Source organism: Meles meles, chromosome 8 (assembly GCF_922984935.1).
Source record: "Meles meles chromosome 8, mMelMel3.1 paternal haplotype, whole genome shotgun sequence".
Lineage (NCBI taxonomy): Eukaryota > Metazoa > Chordata > Mammalia > Carnivora > Mustelidae > Meles > Meles meles.
In genome coordinates this window covers 62,117,843-62,136,100 of record NC_060073.1, presented here as the reverse complement: position 1 = coordinate 62,136,100, position 18,258 = coordinate 62,117,843, and the positions used below count along the sequence as shown (strand labels likewise).

Genomic DNA, 18,258 nt, shown 5'->3' with positions numbered 1-18,258 from the left:
TCATTTCCTACTTCCCAGCTGTGGGGGGGCTGCAGGGGAGGAATGGCTGAGCAGGGGAGGAGGTGAGAAAGTAGAGGGTCATGCAGGAGGTTTCAAGCGGCTGTGTCCAGAAGTAGGTGTTGTATCGTGGGTGCAGTGGGTGCTGCACCAGCGCTATACATTGGAGGCACCTTAGAATCCTGGGTCCTAGAGTGACACCAGCAGAGTTCTCACCTTTGCTTTGCACTATCCTTGTTGCCTTGGGCAAATTTCTTAACGTCTCTGTGCCTCAGTTTCCTCACTTATTAAATGCGAATAATACAGGTACCTACCTCCCAGGGTTGGTGTGAGAATGATGTAAGTTAATACAGGTCTGGCAGTTTGAACAGCGCTGGGCGCATAGTAAGCCCCCAGTAAATATCCACTAATAGTAATCTTCCCCGTCATGGCTCCAGGGGTCCCTCCACTGCTGAAAAGCTTCCTCCAGGAGCGGCTGGGGATCCACTTGATTCGCAAGAAGATAGTAAAGGCTAAGCATCATATTTTGATGCCTCGGAAGGTCTCGAGGAAGGTAAGGCCTCCAGGGCAGGACTGCCAAGGCCGGAGGAAGTGGAGCCCATTTTACTGCGTGTGAACTGACCTTTCCCACTCATCATGGATTCCTTCTGTTAGGTCTGTAGTACTGGCTTTGTCTTCTGCTTTGTGTGTCTGTTACACACAGATACACGCAGAAAAAGGACAAGACAGAGGGACCCAGTTATCAGAGTAGGGAGAAGCTATGAAGGTCATGGAATCTTGCCTCCAACTTTGACAGAGAAACTGAGGCCCTGAGAAAGAGCTGTGCAGAAGTAGGGGAGAAATTGGTCTGAAGACCCAGGGATGAGCCTAGCTTCATCACTTTCCACAGCTGCCTGAACTTGGGCAAGAGCTTCACTCTCTGAGCTTCAGCTTCTCAACTCCAAGCCTCCCTGAGGTGCTGAGAGGACTGGATGAAGCAGCAGATACAAAAACATGTTATAAACTCCCAAATCCACACCTGTGCAAGTTCTAACCACCTGTGGGAGTCGTGAATGGCTGTACCAGGCCTAGAATACACATCTCTTACACATAAAGAAGCATTTCCCTATGTTGAGAGCACTCTGCTCCCCCAAACCAAACCCAGCCAGTGGTCTTAGCCTTCTGGGATGCTGTGAAGTAAGTCACATCTCTCCTTCATTAGAAGGATTGCAGAAATTTCTGTGAAATGCTTTTCCCTCCTGAACTTTAGCCTTCCCATGACTAAAAGCTGGACTGGGCATTTCTGATCCCAAAAGTTAAGTACAGTTACTTCCTCTTGACTCCCTCTTCAGCCTGTCACTGTCTAGCCAACCTCTAGTCTTGGAGCCCTTAGAGGACCAGAGTAGAATTAAAAGCCAGAAATAGACAGGAGTTCAAAAGGTCTCCATCATCTTCCCCTTGTTTGTTGCCTCCTCTAAGGACTGGACTGTTTCCTTCCCATCAGCCAGCTTGAGAGGGGCACAATCAGAGTGAGCCAGATGCTAAGTACGGAATCCTCTCTCCCAGGATGATGGGCTTTTGCTAATTAAGGAAGCTGAGAATTTCAACAGGAAAGAAGTTATCACCTTGGTTCTGAACCCTGAGAGAGATTTGCCTTATGAAACTTCATTTAAGGTGTAGGCACCAGCATCCTGAAAGGGGCCTGGTGCTACTGCCTTCCAGAAGGGACAGGACCATCTTCTCCAGGTCTTCCTAGGAGTCTCTGAGGAAAGTCGAGGGCACCATGTTAAAACTCCATCAAAAGAAGACTGTTGAGATAGTTCAGGCTCTACCACCAAATAATTCTGTGACCTTGGACAAGTCATCTTCTCTCTCTGAGCCCCCACTTCCACTTTTATAAAATAAAGGGAATTATTTATAATTATAAATATTTAATATTTTTTATAAAATAAGAATTATTTCCTGGGTAGTTTGAGGTGTAAATCAAGCAACATCTGCCATGTACAGGGCACATTGTAGATGCCCAGTTAGTGGGATTTGGCTCCTTCCCTCTTCTATGAGCCCTTGTCCAGTACCCTGATCACAGTACCACTGCCTTAGTCTGGTGAGGTCCAGAAAGAGAGATTCTGATTGGGAAGCTAACCAGTCCAACATTTCTCCCATGACAGGTGAAAACCCAAGTCCCAAAGGTTCCAAAGCAGCCTCTGATTCTCCATCATCTCCCTGTGACCGCAGTCCCATCTCCCTCAAAGGAGATCTCAGAGTCTGAGGCAGGGCTGACTAAAGAGCTGTCCGCTGCCAGCAGTCCTCTAGAGTCACAGATACCTGTGGAGGGCGTGGAGGGCCTTTCCCTGTCCCACCGGACCTTCGTGCCCCTACCTCCCATCTGCTCCGATTCCACCGTGCACAGTGAAGAGACCATGTCCCACCACAGCGACAGACCCGGCCGCCTCAGCCCAGAGCACCTATCAGACGAGGACACCAAGAGCATGGAGTCCATATTCTTGACCCAGGTGCCTGGTTCTCCTTCCTCTGCCTTGTTCCTAGCTCCCAGAGGCTCCTGTATGACCTTGGCATAGTTGGCTTGCTATAGGCAGCCAGAAGTGAGCCCAAGACAGGTCTGGAAACCAGAAGGAATCACCCCTGGCAGGCCTGCAAGCCCCTCTGGGAGTTCCGCTGAGCCAAGGCTACTTGGTGGGGGTGGGGGGGGATACCTCCACAGACAGTTCACAGTCCTGTGGCACAGACAGCATCTGGGGCCTGGCTGGGGCACGGTTCTGACCAGTTTTTCAGAAGGGCTTGAGGCTGCCTCAGCCTATCTGTATAAGGTCACATCACTTCTGATGCTGCCTCTGAATCCTGGGAATACAGATGGCTGAGATGAAGGTCCTGCCCTCGAGCTGTCAGCCTGCTGGGGGAGTGCAGGAACAATGCCTGCAGTCGGGGCTGAGACTAAGGGAAACCCAGGCACTGGGAGCCTGGAGGAAAGCAGGAGCCTCTCTGCCCAGACCAGGAGGGCTCCTGAAAGAGGTTCTGATGAGCTGAGCTTTGCAGGCTCAGCAGTGACAAGGTGAAAACGTGGGCAGGAGGGCATCCTGGGCAGAGCAAATAGCATGAAGCAGGCTACAGAGGACAGAAAGTGGCAGGTGCAGAAACCACAAATGGTTCAGTGTCTGGGTAGCAGGGTGACACGTAGAAAGAGGGAAAAAGGAGACTGGAGGAGCTGGCAGGACCCCTCAAGTGTTACTATACCACTGCCTTTCCTCAGCTCCCTACCTGCCATCTCACCCCTCCAATCTGCCAGATCTTTCCAAGATACACACGCATACATTTATGTCTGACTCCATCCATCCCTTATTCCACAAGTGACTTACAGTGACATACACATTTATACGATATAAAACTATCTTTATGAACTATATCAGAGCCTTTTAGAACAAAGCAGAGTGTAAGTGAATATTTTAAAACATGCTTGAAAAAAATGAGCTTAAGAAAGTTGGATGAAAGGGAAATACGACAGGAAAGGAAATAAGGTCTCATTCACTCTAACCTGCTCATCTGCCCTGCTGCTCTGGGAACAGAGGTGTATTGCCAAAATGCAATTCTGGGCTTCTGAGGAGCCAAAAGAATACAATCAACTGTGAATCACTGTGATGGGAAAAGTCTTTTCTCCCCTTGCCAAATTGCCAAGGCTATGACCTCCAGCACAGAGTGGAAAGAAGCAGAAAGAGCAGACATGTCTTACTCCCGACCTCAGGGAGAAAGCTTTCAGTCTTTCACCATCAATTCTGATGTTAGTTGTGGGTTTTTCATAAATATCCTTTTTTGTGTTGAGGAAGTTTCTATTCCTAGTTTGTTGAGTGGGGTTTTTTGGTTTTGTTTTGGTTTTGGTTTTTTTGGATTTTGTCAGAGAGATGTTAGATTTTGCCAGATGCTTTTTCTGTGTGTACTGAAACAATCATGTAGTTTTTGTCCTTTATCTGTTGAAATTAGGTATATCACATTAATTGATTTCCAGATGTTTAACCAAGCTTGTCTACCTACGATAAGTCCCACTTGATCATGATATATAATCCTTTTTACAGGTTGTTGATTTGGTTTGCTAGTATTTTTTGAGGATTTTTGTGCTTATATTCATAGGGATATTGGTCTGTATTACCCTTTTGTGATGTCTTCCCTTAGTTTTGGCTTCAGGATAGTAACTCAGAGAATGAGCTAGGAGGGTTCCCCTTTCTAATTTTTTTGAAAAGTTCATGAAGGATTGGTGTTAATTCTTTAAATGCTTAGTAGAATTCACTGATGAAGCTAACTGGCCCTTGGCTTTTCTTTGGAAGAATTGTTGAAATCTCTACTTGGTATAGATCTGTTCAGACATTCTGTTTCTTCTTAGCCCCAAGCTTTCGTGTGGGGTATAAACAACATCTCTACATATGAAACACAGTCTCAGCAGTATGTCTCTTATAAAACCATTAGGGTAGGCTAAAAATGTGAGTGCAGACAGTGGTCACTCACCCCCTTAAAACTCCTCTGGTGACTTTGCCATCTCCATGAGGATAAAGAAGATTCAAAAACAAAACAAAACCCTCAGGTTGGCTTTTTAAAGTCCTTACTGATCTGCAGCCTGTTTTTTGCTCCAGTGGCCCCTTTCTTCACAGTACACCCCAAAGATACCAATTTGAAGGTCCCCCAGATCCATCTTGCCGGGACTTACATGGGTGGCTTGGCCCCTGCTCTTCATGGCCTGCAGCAGGCCTCTCTCCCAGAACTTGTTGCCCACCTCTCTCCCCATGCCTGCGTGGGGACGGCCATCCCACTGCTTCAAGACTTCATGCAGGTTAAGGCCTCACTTCCTCCAGGAGGCTTCCAGGCCTCGCAGGCGGGGTCAGGGCTTCCTGGGCTCACCCAGAACCTTTGTGCTCCTTTCTCCTCCAGCGCTTACCAAGGTGCACGATCACTGTCTTTCATGACTGCGTCCTCTTACCCCAGTCTTGGTTCTTGCCCTTAACGGGGCCCAGCATGGGGACCTGCACAGAGCTCATGCTCAGACGTGTTAATGGAAGCTGGTTTTCTTTTGGGCACAGGTGGGTGAGCTGCCTTCCTCCATCCTCCAGAGGGATGATTCAGCCATGAAGGAGGAAGAGCAAAGACCACCCCACACAGCACCCAGAGAGGTAAAGGGGGCTTGGAGGAAGCCCCCAACTGCCTCCCTCCCCAGCAAGTACCATGGCTACGAGGAGCTGCTGACAGCCAAGCCTGATCCAGCCTTTGTTGAGCCAAAGGGTATGTGAGGGAAATGGCTCCAAGGCAGGGTCCCTCTCCACAGCCCAGAGCAAGTCAGGGTAAAGCCTCATTTCTAGACCAGGATGCTGTCCTTTGTCAAAGGGCTCCTGAAGGTGTCCTGGTTTGGAGCCTCCCATATCGGGTCCCCTGGCCTGGGCCTTCATTTGATTTTGAGGCACCACAGGTGTTCTGAGATTCCAGCCAGTCTAGCCCCAGCTGCTCTGGTTGGAAAAGTGTCTCCGGGAGGTGTTTGAGGAACAGATACCTGGACTGGTCGGATTCCTGAGCTCCTTCCCAGCCCACCTAAGCCCCAAATTGAACATCCCCAATCCTCGCTCTGTGGTTTGAGGCAAGGGAGGCAGTGCTGCCTCTGAGCCCCTTATTTCAGACTGATGTGTTAACAGTGTTAACTGCCAGGAACTGGCTGGCACTCAGCTGTGGTGTCATGGGAGTCCATCCCTGCAGTGGAAACCACTGTGTTTAATGGGGTTATATTGGGATCAGTCCCTTTCCCCTAGTGCACCCGGGGGACGGGTATTCACCGAATGAGTGATGGAGGTTCAGGCACTGCCGCAGACCAGAGAGAGATGGGGCCGTGTGTTCGTTTTGGGGCCTCTGAAATCCTTGTACCCAGGGCTGCTGCGACACTGGGGAATGATGAAACTGGGGGAGGCATCCAGCAGATGGAGGAGGAGTACCTTGCCCAACCCTCGCCTTTTTGCCTTAGGAATCCAGAAGAACTCGCAGGCCCTGCAGCGCATGCTGAAGTGCCCGCTGCTGTGCCACGCCTCCAAGCCCAGGCTGGACACGCTTCAGAAACGCTACGTGCCCAAGAAGAAGCGGGTACACGGGTCCTTCCCACGGTGGCTGTCACCTCCCCACCTTCTGAGGGCCATGCTTTCCCAGTGCCCCCATCTGTATGAGGAGTGGAGGCTGTTGGAGGCTGAGCACCGACCCGAGGTGACCGGCTCCTCTTACCTTGTGTCAGGCCCAGAGGATCCCTGTTCCACCGCCACGGAAGACTCGAGCCCAGCTGCTGGATGACCTCTTCATTCGCATGCGGGATCCCCGGAACATTACAGAGGCTCCACTAGGTACAGCTCTGCCCATCCCCCACCCGTCCTCAGCGGCCGAACCCGAGATTGAGACGTTTGCTCACCTGCTGGGAGGAGGCCCAGGGCCCTTGGCTTCTGCCCCAGCCTTGTCCCGTGTGCAGACGGAGAAGCTGAGGCCTGCCTGGAGGGAGGCAGGGTGTTGCCTAGACTCATACAGCATGTTACAGACTAGAACTAAGGCTTGAGGTAGTGTCAGGAGGGAACACCACTGGCTTCTTACTGCCCTGAGCTGGGGAGGCTATTCTCAGTCCCCATAGCATCCTCCTTTCACTCCATCCCACTTTTGGGGGTGGAGGGTAGCGCTCTGGATGCAGACCCCACTGCTTTGGGCTAGGGGGAAACCAGAGCAAATTTGGTGCCCCTCGGACTTCTCTCCCTACAGGAGCTGTCCTGCGCCAGCAGACTGAGCGGCGGCTGGTGAACCAGAAACAATACCTGGAGGCCAAGCGGCTGCTGAAGGAGTTCCAGGCCCGCTACAGGCAGCTGGTGCGCTGCTCGCTGCGTACAGTGTTCAGGGCTGCAGCGCCACCCCCGGGCCGCCCAGCACTGAGCGAGGGCCAGCCTAAGTTCGGCCGTTTCCTCGAGTTCATGGATGAGTTCTGCCAGGGGCCCATGGCCAGCGACTCAAAAGGCTAAGGGCTGCGCACGGGGCCATGCGCACTGCCCTGCCTGTGCCTGACGCCCTCCCAGGGCTCTGTGCCCTGGACCACACCTTGGGGCTGGGTGTGCCAGGTACAGGCCTCAGATCTTGGCCTGGCCTTGCTTGCTGGCCGCAGAGAGTGGGGAACTGGTCAGGACCTCCCCTCCTCGGGCTGGGCAGGACCCAGCACCTGGCCAAGCAGCAATAAAGAGTAGGTGCATATAGAGCAAGGTAGCCTGTGTGTTTTCTTGTAGTTCGGGCCTGGCTGCCAGGCTAGAGAAGGATCCCGGCTATGCACATCCTTCGGGAAACCTGCCTGAGTCACAACCTGCCCAACAGAGCTGTGATGAGCACTAGCATGAAAACAAGGGGGTTGATGGAACAGAAAAGCAGACTCTAAAGCTCAGAGGTGAACTAACCCATCCACAGCCAACAAAGCATACATGCTGCGGGGGCAGGGGGCAAAACTGAGGTCGCCAGGCCCCTGAAAAGAAGCTTTATTTTGTTGGGCAGCTTTGCCCATGATGAGGGCAAATGGAGAGGAGGGAGAAGAGAGCATCGGGAATTCCCTTACCAGATGGCCATGGCCACAGAGTTGGGACAGGCCGAGGGTAAGGCTTCCATGGTTTCCTAAGGTCCTCTAATCCTGGACACCAGCTGCGGTCCCATATACGAACGCTGGGGCTCAGGAACGGATCCTGGGGCTGTGCAAGTCCAGCCTGGGCTCACAGGTAACCTGATTCTGGCCAACGCAGTCTGTGGGGTTGCCCCATTTTTGTGAGTCTTCCAAGAATCAGCACCTGCTACAGAGATGGATCTAGAGAAGCCAGTGGGACTGACCAGAGCCAACTGTGATCATAGCAGACACACACATCTACGTTCCTACAAGTCACACACATAGCCACCCGTGACACAGGCACCCGGACGGATAGATGTGGTACAGGCTCACCCCGCAGTGGCATTCGCAGGCAGGGTGTGTTGACTCACGCAGTGAGTGCTGACTCACCACTTGGATCTCTTGGGGCCCCAAACCGCCCTTCCCCTAGCCTTAGGAAGGAGAAACCACCCCGGGGGTGACCCTGCAAGCCGTGCTGGGCTCCAGTGCTAGAGAACTGGATTGCTCCTTTCAGCCAGAAACACTGACCATAGGCTCTCCAGCCTGAAAGGCTCTTGGGAACATCCTGTCCCAGCCTCAAGACCAGAAGCTTCCTTGCAGTCCCTGGAGCAGATCATTCAGCTCCTGCTTGCACCTCTGGTGACAGGGAACTCACTCCCTCTAAAGGCTGTCCCTTCTTTTGTTGGTAAAGCTACCAGACAGTTCTAGCTACTGGACTGAGCTGTCTGCCTAAGTCCCTCGGGACACCTAGCGCTGCTGCTGGCTCGGGAGTGTGTCTGCTCCCTCTGCCCAGCCACGCCAGAGCCCTCGACAATGTGAGAACATCCTGGAAAGGCTACACCTGTCTGGGCTAAACGCTCTTCAACTCAAGTTATTCCACACAGGATACCATGTGAGTAAGTTGGTTGCCTCTCCTAGTGCCTGTCTGAAGTAGGCGAGGCAGGGTCTTTGTCTACTAGTCACCCTCCCATGCCGGCAAATTGCTGCATCTCTGGAAGCCGTATTATCGTTTACCAATTGTGTCCACTCTTTTCTGTCTCCAGAGCGATCTGGACTTAATCACATTACCAGGGTTCGATGTATTAACCCTCTTACTTGCTGTAGGATAAAGGGCAGGTTGCCGTCTCCTGACCACGCACAGGAGATGAGGCACAAACAAGTCAGCCGCAAGGAAATGGGAGCAGGGGGCACTGGTAGAAAAGCCTGTTGTTGCTGCTCCCATTCTCTCACAACTGACGTGTTTCTGCCTCATTCTCCTGTGCGCCGTCAGGGGGCAGCAGCAGGTCATTTAACTTTACCTACAGTGACAGCGGGGTTTGCAATCTCTGTGGGTCCTTCTGGCATTAAAAATGTACTTTGATTGGGAGATGGAGAGGAGAAGGAAGTTGAGGGAAATTGGAAGGGGAGGCGAACGATAAGAGACTATGGACTCTGAAAAACAACCTGAGGGTTTTGAAGGGGCGGGGGTGGGAGGTTGGGGGAACCCGGTGGTGGGTAGTAGGGAGGGCAAGCATTGCATGGAGCACTGGGCGTTGTGCAAAAACAACACTGTTTTGCTGAAAAAATAATTTAAAAAAAATGTACTTTGAGGGCTCTTGAGCGAGCAGTGAAATCTGCTTGTTTTCCTGAGTTTTGTCCTTTTTTGAAGAGACATAAATTGGTCCACATCTCAACGAGTAAAGCCTCTGACTAGAATTGTCAAAGGAGCAGGAATTCATAACTATTTGGGGAAGCCTTTTGGGCAGCATCGCCCTCCCTGCTGCCACAATTACTTACTCTCACAGAACATCTACACTAGAAGCTTCGGCCCCCTGGGCTGCTTTCACCCAGCACCTCCCCCCCTTCCTTCTCCATAAGCAGATGGGAAGCTTGCTGCCACACTCTTCTGAGCCTTCCACAGCCTTCTAACAAGGGCAAGCCAGAAGAAATAATTTCTCCCACCACTAATTCTCCAAAACTAGGTAGGGCCATCCTGTTCTCCTAGCCACTCATCCAAGATGCCGGTAACTCCTTGGGAGCTGGATGTGGCTGCAGAGAGGGAACTGAGAACTTAGATGCAGACTGTGTCTCATGATGCTTGCTGCTGCAAGATACCTCCCACCCCTATGGTGGGTGCAGAGGGAAGATTCTGGTCTCTCTCCCCTTGGCAGGCCCAGTCTAGAAGATCCAACCCAGAAAGCAATGCAACCTTAGAGTTAGCCGAGACCAGAGCGGGAGGGCACCACCCTGAGTTGACTCAGCCCAGGCAACAACAGGAAAAGTAATCGGCGGCTTGGAGGACCCAACTTTCAGGCTATGTCAGGGCCAGATTTTGCCATCTGTAAATGAGGGCCCCCCCTTCACCACACCAGGCTAGCAGGGAATCCAGGAGTGAGCTGTGCAGAATATTTTCTGTTACTTTAGAGGCCAAGGGACAATCCTATTCTGTTCATATACTTCCAAGCAGCTGCCTTATTTCTTGCAAGTCATTTTAGTATATGTGCTGCCGAAGCGAGCACTCTTGCAAGTCATTTTAAAAACTGTCTTTTGGGGGCACCTGGGTGGCTCAGTGGGTTAAGCCGCTGCCTTCGGCTCAGGTCATGATCTCAGGGTCCTGGGATCGAGCCCCACATTGGGTTCTCTACTCAGCAGGGAGCCTGCATCCCCCTCTCTTTCTGCCTGCCTCTCTACTTGTGATCTCTCTCTCTCTCTCTCTGTGTCAAATAAATAAATAAAACCTTTTAAAAAAAAAAAATAAAAAAAATAAAAACTGTCTTTTGGAAGAGTCTTGGGCCAGATTTCAAAAGCCCCTTAAGTGCTGCTTCACCACATACAGCATGTCCTACATTAATCCTTCAAATTGGTTTTACACGTTTAGACGGGACAGCGATACCTTTGTTCTGTTTGATGAGAAATGGACACCAAGGGGATTCTGATGAATTCCTGAGCATTGCTTCCAAAGCCGGTATTTTTAAAATCAGACGTTCTGAGTATAGCCCCAATATGCAAAGACAGTCTCGCCCTCTACATCTGTTCTTTACTCAAGACTCTCGTGCCTTCATTAGGAGTAAAAATGGTTGAATAGACCATTCTTAACTTAGACCTCAGACAGAGCACAGCATGGAAACCCCATCTCGCCTCCTAATTTCTCCCATCATTCTGAATGCCAAAGCAAGACATTCCGAAGTGTGGCATCTTCCAGAGCAAGGACAGCTCCAAAAATCAAACACACCTAGTCTAAGCTTAGCCCAGATTTGCCTGCGATTGCACTCTATAGAGGTTAAGACTTTTGAACAGAAACAGAATATTCACTTTCATGAGTTTCCTTTACTGTGTTCTCAACGTGGGCTTCTCCTTGAGCAGGCAAACATACACTGAAGTATGCACTTCGGTACTGTTTAAATAACCACATCATCCTGTTTGATTCTGTGCCATTTCTTTGTTGGCAGAAGCATCCCTGACAGGGCCTGCCCTGTTCTGGGTCTTTCTTTGTCAAGATGCTATTTGTGATAAGTCCACAAGGGTCCAGGCCCCGTGTCCAATTCTAATGTAGACAGCAGGTTGGAAACCACTATACATCCCATTTTCTGTTCCTAGGTGGGAAGAAGAAAGGCCCTACAACTGTGTGTGTACAGACTGAGAGTAAAACAGCACATGGGGAGAAACAACAAAAACAAAGCCATTAGGTGGCATTGAAGATAATTTTTTCCCCTGGGTAGTTCTCCATTCTCTCCTTAGGAATTTAAGGCGAAGGGCTGGACCTACTGACAGAGGGGCCCTGCTCCCACTGGTGGCATAGTTGGAGGGTGGACAGGGCCACCCAGGGAGACTCTGACTGCTGCCCTCCAGACCCAGGGCCCAAAAGCTACTCTTGAGCTCTAATGGCTTCATCTTTGAGGAGTGCATTGCCTGTTTTTACCACTTATTAAATGAGAAAAGAAATGAATAAGCCTGGCCTTCGCTCGGTTTTGTCCAACGATTGATAGAAGACCCCAGAAAGGGTAGAGAGGAAGTCTTGCCACTCTTAATAACAAGACATTAAGGAAGCATTTACTCACAAATCAAAGTGTGTAAATATTTTTCTTAGGAAGAATAAAAATACTGATAATACATAGAACAATGTGCACATTCAGTCTTGGCACTTTTTCTTCAATTTAACCAATCTCTAAGCTGATCATGACCTCTGCTTATGTCTCTTTTCTCTGTAGAACAAATCTTTTTCTGAAAATTACAGTGGATAACAATCATGTGTACAGATGCATTTTCTGTATCTTTGGAGGAAAAGCTATTCAGCAGCAGCTTTCCCTAGAATCTTGACCCCACCTCCCTATACCTGCTTTGTCACTGATTCACAAGAATTTATAAGGAACTATGCTTACTTCTAAAAACCAGGCCAAAAGACCACTTATGGGTTGATGGGGAAAAGGCTGGCTGAGGAAGGTAAGTCCCTAAGGAGTTCTTGATTTTTCAAAGAAAAATGAAGGGCTGGCTGGGTTTTAACGCTTGGTTAAAAGGATGACTAGTCCAATCAAAATATGTAAGTTCCCAAGATTCCATATTCACATTAGTCACCTCATGGGGTTTTCTCTACCTGGGTGTGTGTTCAGGCGATATAGGTATACTTTAATTCTAACTGAAAAATTTTAGAAGCAAAAGCTATTAAAAAGCCTCCTATATCATTTGGGTGTCCTCCTCATTAGCAAATTGTGTGTGTGTGTGTGTGTGGTGTGTGTAATTTAAACAGACTATTTACTTAGATCCTAGAAAACTAAAATATAAAATAGGGCATAGCACAGTGGACCTCATGTTCCTTATTTCTTAGGGAAAAGGGGCAGCAGGTGGGCAAGTTTGATCTGAATGACTTCTGTGCCCTTTCCAGCCATAGCATTTCAGGATTATAATCCAGCTTTCAATTTTTCTTTCCTTCCTCCCCCGCTGGTTTTCCATCTCAATGAAAAGCCAGGCAGGAAAAAGGAAAAGGAGTCCAAAGTTGCCGCCAGCTGTGGTGAGAGGTCTGGTTGGGAAAGAGGTGAGCAGGTCGGTGAGTTGGGAAGTGGGCCTCCTCTGACCCTGTCAGTGATCCCCCCACCGCCTCACTTCCTGGCACTTATGCAAAAGCAGCTCCTGAAGAGATTATTGTCCTGTGTCACTGGAGAAGAAAATTCATTCTGCTCTGGTAAAATTACTTAGGAAATGGAAAGCAGTGTTGCAATTAAATTCAGAAATATTGGTAGGGGCTGCGGGGCAGGTCTAAAATATTGAAGGCAGCCTGCTGGATGCTGGACAGTATCTTAAAAGGGGCCATCCAAGATGGTCACTATGAAGAAGTGCTCTTTCATATGACCATGAACAAACTCCAGCCACCTAGACATTCAAATACATTCCATTAGAGCGGGGACCGTCTTTTCCATCCTGTATCTCCAAGACCCAGTATAGGGTTGGCACAAGTTCAAAACTCAGGAACGTCTGTCAAACGGAATAGAAAGGGCGAACAGCACAGCCTTCGGTCATCAGCTTCACCAGTCAAGCGCAGTGGCAGCTTCCCATCTTAGTTTGTCACTTTATACTCAGACAGCAATTAATTAAGCAGCTTTAATCTAAGGGCATTTTTCTTTTAGGGAATATGAGCAAAAACAAAAACAAAACCCTAAAAAACAAGAAAATCAGAAGGCATTCATCACCAGTTCTTCCTCCAGACAAAAATCTAAAACTTAAATTAAAAAAATAAGAAATGGAGCCAGTTACAAAAGGTTTTCCTGGGAAGCTTCAGCCAAGACGAATTAACCTTTTAAAAAGAGGCAATTATATGAAAGGGTCCAAGGACTGGATGCTTAATCCTCTGTTTGACACTGATCCAACAGGCCCAGAAGACTCCTTCCAGTAGATACAATCAACACGTCACGAATATGCTGCCCACGGTCTTCCCCACTCTATGGAAAAGGGCTGAGAGCCCCCTTCTCAGGGCACCGCATTTCTTGGATTTCCCATCAGAATGGCCTTCATCCTCCAACCTCTCCTAACTTCCCTTTAATAAAAACCAAACCAAATCAGAATGCCTATACACAAGGAGCAGAGCTTGTAGGACGTGGGAGATCTGTATGATGAATCCCATTCCAATGATTCGTGAGACATGTTTGTTTTGTGAAATAGTGTCTTTCTCGTTCTCCCTCACCAACCCTCCTTATCACTCTACTTACCCTTCTTATCTTTCTCTTTCTCCATATAATTCATGTCAACAAGCAAACAAGCAAGCAACAGGACACAGACATTTTTCATAAGGAGAAAGTGTTCAGGTTTTCGTAGGAGAAGCATCTTAAAATACAGATAATACCTTAGTGGTTTTTTCCTCCTCAAAGCCGAGCAGATGAGAGGTTAAGCCCTGTCACTCCTTAACCTAAACTGCTTTCCCTCCACAGCAAGGACTCCTGCTCAGCCGGAAGTCTGGACAACAACTGTCAGGCCCCCTCTGGACACAGCAGGAGGTGCAAGGGGGAAAGTCGGGAAGCTGGGTCTAGCGTTTGGTATACTCACTTTACAGGAGGGAGCTCTGCACTCAGCACCTGAACCTAAAATTCCTCGCTACTGCTATGTGACTTCTTAAAACAAAAGTATGACTTTGGGGAAATATTTAAAATATATATCTTTTTCTATTAAAAATATTTCTTTTTTTCCAGAACCAAAATCAGTTCCAACTGAAACGTGTTTTTCAAATGACTGGAGACATAGAAAAAAGGTGGTAAGTGGAAAAAGAAGTGCTACCACCGAGTGGAAGACCCCCCGGGGGGTTGTTTGCTCAGGCCAATGAGCAGTTCTAGGAAATGGCAGGAACTGAGGCTTTTTCTCTAAGGGCCTTTAGTGAGTCACCTCCTCCTCCGCAGACCTCTGCTATCCTGGGGCCCGACCGTCCAGCAGCCTGTGGAGGCCCACGTTGCTGGCAGGGCCTGGAACCAAAGTGGTGTGCATACAGAGGAAGGAGATGGACACATGTTTTTTAAACACACATCTGCACGTGTGCACGCACACAGACACACAGAACACATACATTCAAGTGAGGGACACTCCCACCTAAGTAGTCACCGAGGAGGTTCCACATATCTCAATGATGACCAAAACGCTCACATCATCTCTGGAACTTCTCTCTGGAAACTGTTCATGAGCCGCAGGAGGAAACGGCTCCAACTGCTTGACGGCTAGACCTCGTCTGTAACTCCAAACACTCCTGACCGACCTTCCCTTCTAGAGGCTTCAAACAGCTTCTGACTGTTTCAGACTTAAAATTCTCCCTCCTGTCACCACATAGCTGCCCTGAGAAGAGGGGGCAAAAATCTCCTGAGATGAATCAAATGAAGGTGATACAGGAAATCCCTAGTCACCAGGGGAGTCACCATTCTGGATCTCAGTTTCTGCCTTTAAGAGGAGGAGAGTGGAAAAGGTGTCCATTAAGGTCCCTTCCAATTCTAACATCTTAGGAGTCTGTATTTCTAGATGTTTCTAGAGGCTCAGGACGGTTCCAGAAATGTTTTTGCCAATGGCAACATCATTGGAAAATCTGTGCAGTATCCCGCTGGAGCCACTCAAGGGGGACAACGCACACTGGGATACAGAAGCTCTAAAACCTTCGTTAAAATGCCAGTCACATGACTTTATAGGAACAGCTCGTACATGCACAGGGAATGCCAGCCCATCTGAGATTCCCTAAAATCATCTCTTAATCCCTATTCTCAATAAGCCCAGACGGGCAGAAGCACCAAGCACCACCAGGGATGCAAAAGACACATGGTGTCAGCTCCTAAGGAAAGTAAACCCCAAAGGTCCATGGGACTGAATTTACCAGCTGCATCCAGCCAGATACCGAGTTTCAGCATCGTTCTTGCCTGACTTCTGGGCAAATTTGGGGGGATTTTAGATCAACATTGCAGATAACCCTTGGACATGAGGAGAGTAATAATGAAGTTCAACTGTAGTTTGTCTCTCAAGGTGGAATCCCCTCCCCCCTCCCCCGAAAACAGAAAGCTGTAAAGTGGAGGGGGGGGGCAGGGAAGGGCGGATATCTGCACAGTATTTTATAGTTCGCATCGATCTCAATTCTCTGCCTGTGGATCTTGCACAATCAGTATTCAAATGCTCGGGTCAGCGTTCCCTAGCTCCCCTGGCAGGCCCCTGGGTTGCTGTCCATTATGGGAACCTATTGAACGTGTTAGTGTGGAAAATCTCTGGGATCTGTTGTCAGGAGCCCCACCAGTCAGCTGGGCTATGCCACTTAGTGAAGGACAGGACCTGAACGTCTGCCCTGCAGTTCCAGCCTCGAAAATGGCACTTACAGGTGAGGCTCCTGGGAAGACCAGACTGAACGATGACCGTGAACGTGGTCTGTCGACTACAGAGCATTAATCCAATGTTAGTTTTTACATGGGGAAGGTAAATTAACTTTTGTAGTAGGGTAAACTCAACTGATTTCATTAGGTGTATTTACTTGCAGCACAGGTAAGGAAAAGGGGGAACATGATCTTTTGGGATCTGCCAAAGGGCAACACTGCTCCACTTCTCTAAGAGAGAGGGAACTCCTTTTTATCTGCAAGGCTGATTTAAAATAACACCCTGTTGAAAGAAGTCAGGAGATCTGTCCGTTTCAGAAGGTATCCCCTGCCTCCTCTACCATCTCTAACTCTGGCCCCTGTGCTCCCGCATCTCGTTCCAAGTGGGTGCTGCCAGATCTGGCCCAGAAGGCCTCAGGGATGGGGTCTCTTAGGGGTGAGGCGTGCTTCTGGCCTCCGTCACTGGGAGGCAGAGACACAGCATCCTTGGACAGAGACCACAAAGGCCCTGGGACCTCTCCAAACCGTAGCAGACAGCATTTTGCCGTGAAAAGAAACCCAAAGTGAGGACACTCAGCTCTTCAGGATAAATGATCAGGCCCAGAGACCTCGTAAAAACAGGTCACATGTTCCTGGGGCACTACTTGGCCCCAGCCACGTGGCTGGACCTCAGGAGATACTGATCCACGCTCCCTTTCCGGCGGCTCACAGTCCGCCTCTCACTGTCAAATATGCGTTGCAGCTGCAGGGCCAGCCGCCGGTCCTCCTCCTCCTGCCGCAGCTTCTGTTCCATCTCTGGCAGGGCTGGGCCCGCCTCCCCGCCGCTTGGCCGCAGTTTCTTCAGGGAGCCATTCTGTTCCAAGTGCTTGGTCTTACAGTGTCTTTTCCGGCCCCGGCGCAAGGAAGGAAGGGGCTCCTCGCCGAGGTTGTCTGCCAGCACACCATTGGGCAGGTCAAAATGATTCGTGGTCTTCAGCTGCTTCTTTGTTTTGAGGACCGCCCCCAGAACGCTGTTTTTGGGTAGTGCGGAATGAACCACCTGGCTTTTCAGGGTTGTGCTCTGACAGGTGGTGTCTAACTTGGCCTCTGGGGTGGGCTGCGGCCCATCCTCCTGCTCTCTCTCTGAGGAAGTGCCACTGGCGCCCACACGGGGTTCTGAAGAGCAGCAGGTTTCCGATGCAACCTCGGGGCTCCTTTTACTCTCGCTGCCGGCTTCCACTTTTGTTTGGCTGACAGAGGGGAAAGAATCGAGGCCCGTGGGGGTGGGTCCGGCACACGCAGAGAGGGCCTGCCCACTGGCCAGTCTCGTCTGGAAAGCCAGAGGTGGCTTTTCCTTGCTAGAATGGGTAACTTCGGACACTACTAAGTCTTCCCCTGTTTCTGGAGCCAGGGATGTGAGGGTGGCTTTTGAAAGGGTCTTTTTGATCTGCCGCTCCTGAAAGATCTGTTCCCACTTTTTGAGGATCCTTGGGCTAGCCTCGTAAGAAGTCTGCTTCTGCAGGCTTCTGTTGAGGTTGCGGGGTGTTGATTTGATGATGAGGGGACTGAGCACCCGGCCATCGGGGAGTCTCTTGGGAGGAGTACAGGGTGAGCAGACAATGGGCTTGAAATGGTTTAGCTCCTCAGAGATGCTGTCGTTGCTCTCAGGACTGATGGAGCGCTCTGGCTTATGCAGAGAAGCCAAGGATGAGAGGGAGCTGAAGGGGAGACGTTTTTCCACAGTTAAGTCCGGGGCCGAAAGGCAGCGGTTGTTCTGAGTGGACAGGAGGACGCCAATGATGGGGTTGGAGCCTGGGGCCATAGCTGTGACCTAAGAGAGGTTAAAAAGATTCTATAGACATGCATATAGACATTTTTTTTCTCTTCACCGTTCCTTCACAGATGGTAGGAGGATAGCAGGGGAAGGCTAAGAAAAGGGATCAAGGGTGACAGGAGCGTAAGAAATGGGGAAAATCCCTACCCAGAACACACACGTTTTGCAGAAATTCCTACACACCTGAAACAATTAATAAAATTGAAAACCTACAGGGAAAAAGACTGATGAATCACTGAACTCTACCTCTGAAACTAATAATACGCTACATGTTAATTCATTGAATTTCAGTTTAAAAGAAAGAAAAGAAAGGGAAAGAGAAGGAAAGGAAAGGAAAAGGAAAAGAAAAGGAAAAGAAAAAACCTATAGGGGAAAAAAAAACTCATCTAGAACTTTCAAAAAAATTCTTCTACTGGTCTTTAATTCCACCCATCTGGCTACTAATTCAAACTCTCGTCCTTCACACTTATTTGCAAACTTCTTCAACATAATCAGTATGCCTGGGACCCACTGTGCCTCTGCTC

At 49.4% G+C, this 18,258-nt stretch overlaps 2 protein-coding genes across 17 annotated transcripts in view; one reads left to right on the top strand and one right to left on the bottom strand.

Annotated features, from left to right (window-relative positions):
• The window catches only part of XRRA1 (X-ray radiation resistance associated 1), a 65,381-nt gene extending 56,341 nt beyond the window's left edge, over positions 1-9,040 (top strand). For all 16 annotated transcript variants that reach the window (XM_046015307.1, XM_046015310.1, XM_046015309.1 and 13 more), the window contains 6 exons: positions 435-550; positions 2,145-2,489; positions 5,058-5,256; positions 5,984-6,099; positions 6,245-6,350; positions 6,754-9,040. In XM_046015307.1, the coding sequence (XP_045871263.1) occupies positions 435-550; positions 2,145-2,489; positions 5,058-5,256; positions 5,984-6,099; positions 6,245-6,350; positions 6,754-7,007 (1,136 nt within the window). In that variant the 3' untranslated portion in view covers positions 7,008-9,040. The remainder of the gene's footprint in view (positions 1-434; positions 551-2,144; positions 2,490-5,057; positions 5,257-5,983; positions 6,100-6,244; positions 6,351-6,753) is intronic.
• Positions 9,041-10,407: 1,367 nt separating this feature from the next.
• Positions 10,408-18,258, bottom strand: part of RNF169 (ring finger protein 169) — a 76,171-nt gene continuing 68,320 nt past the window's right edge. Inside the window, exon 6 of the mRNA XM_046014517.1 lies at positions 10,408-17,731. Coding sequence (XP_045870473.1) covers positions 16,562-17,731 — 1,170 coding nt within the window. The 3' untranslated portion in view covers positions 10,408-16,561. The remainder of the gene's footprint in view (positions 17,732-18,258) is intronic.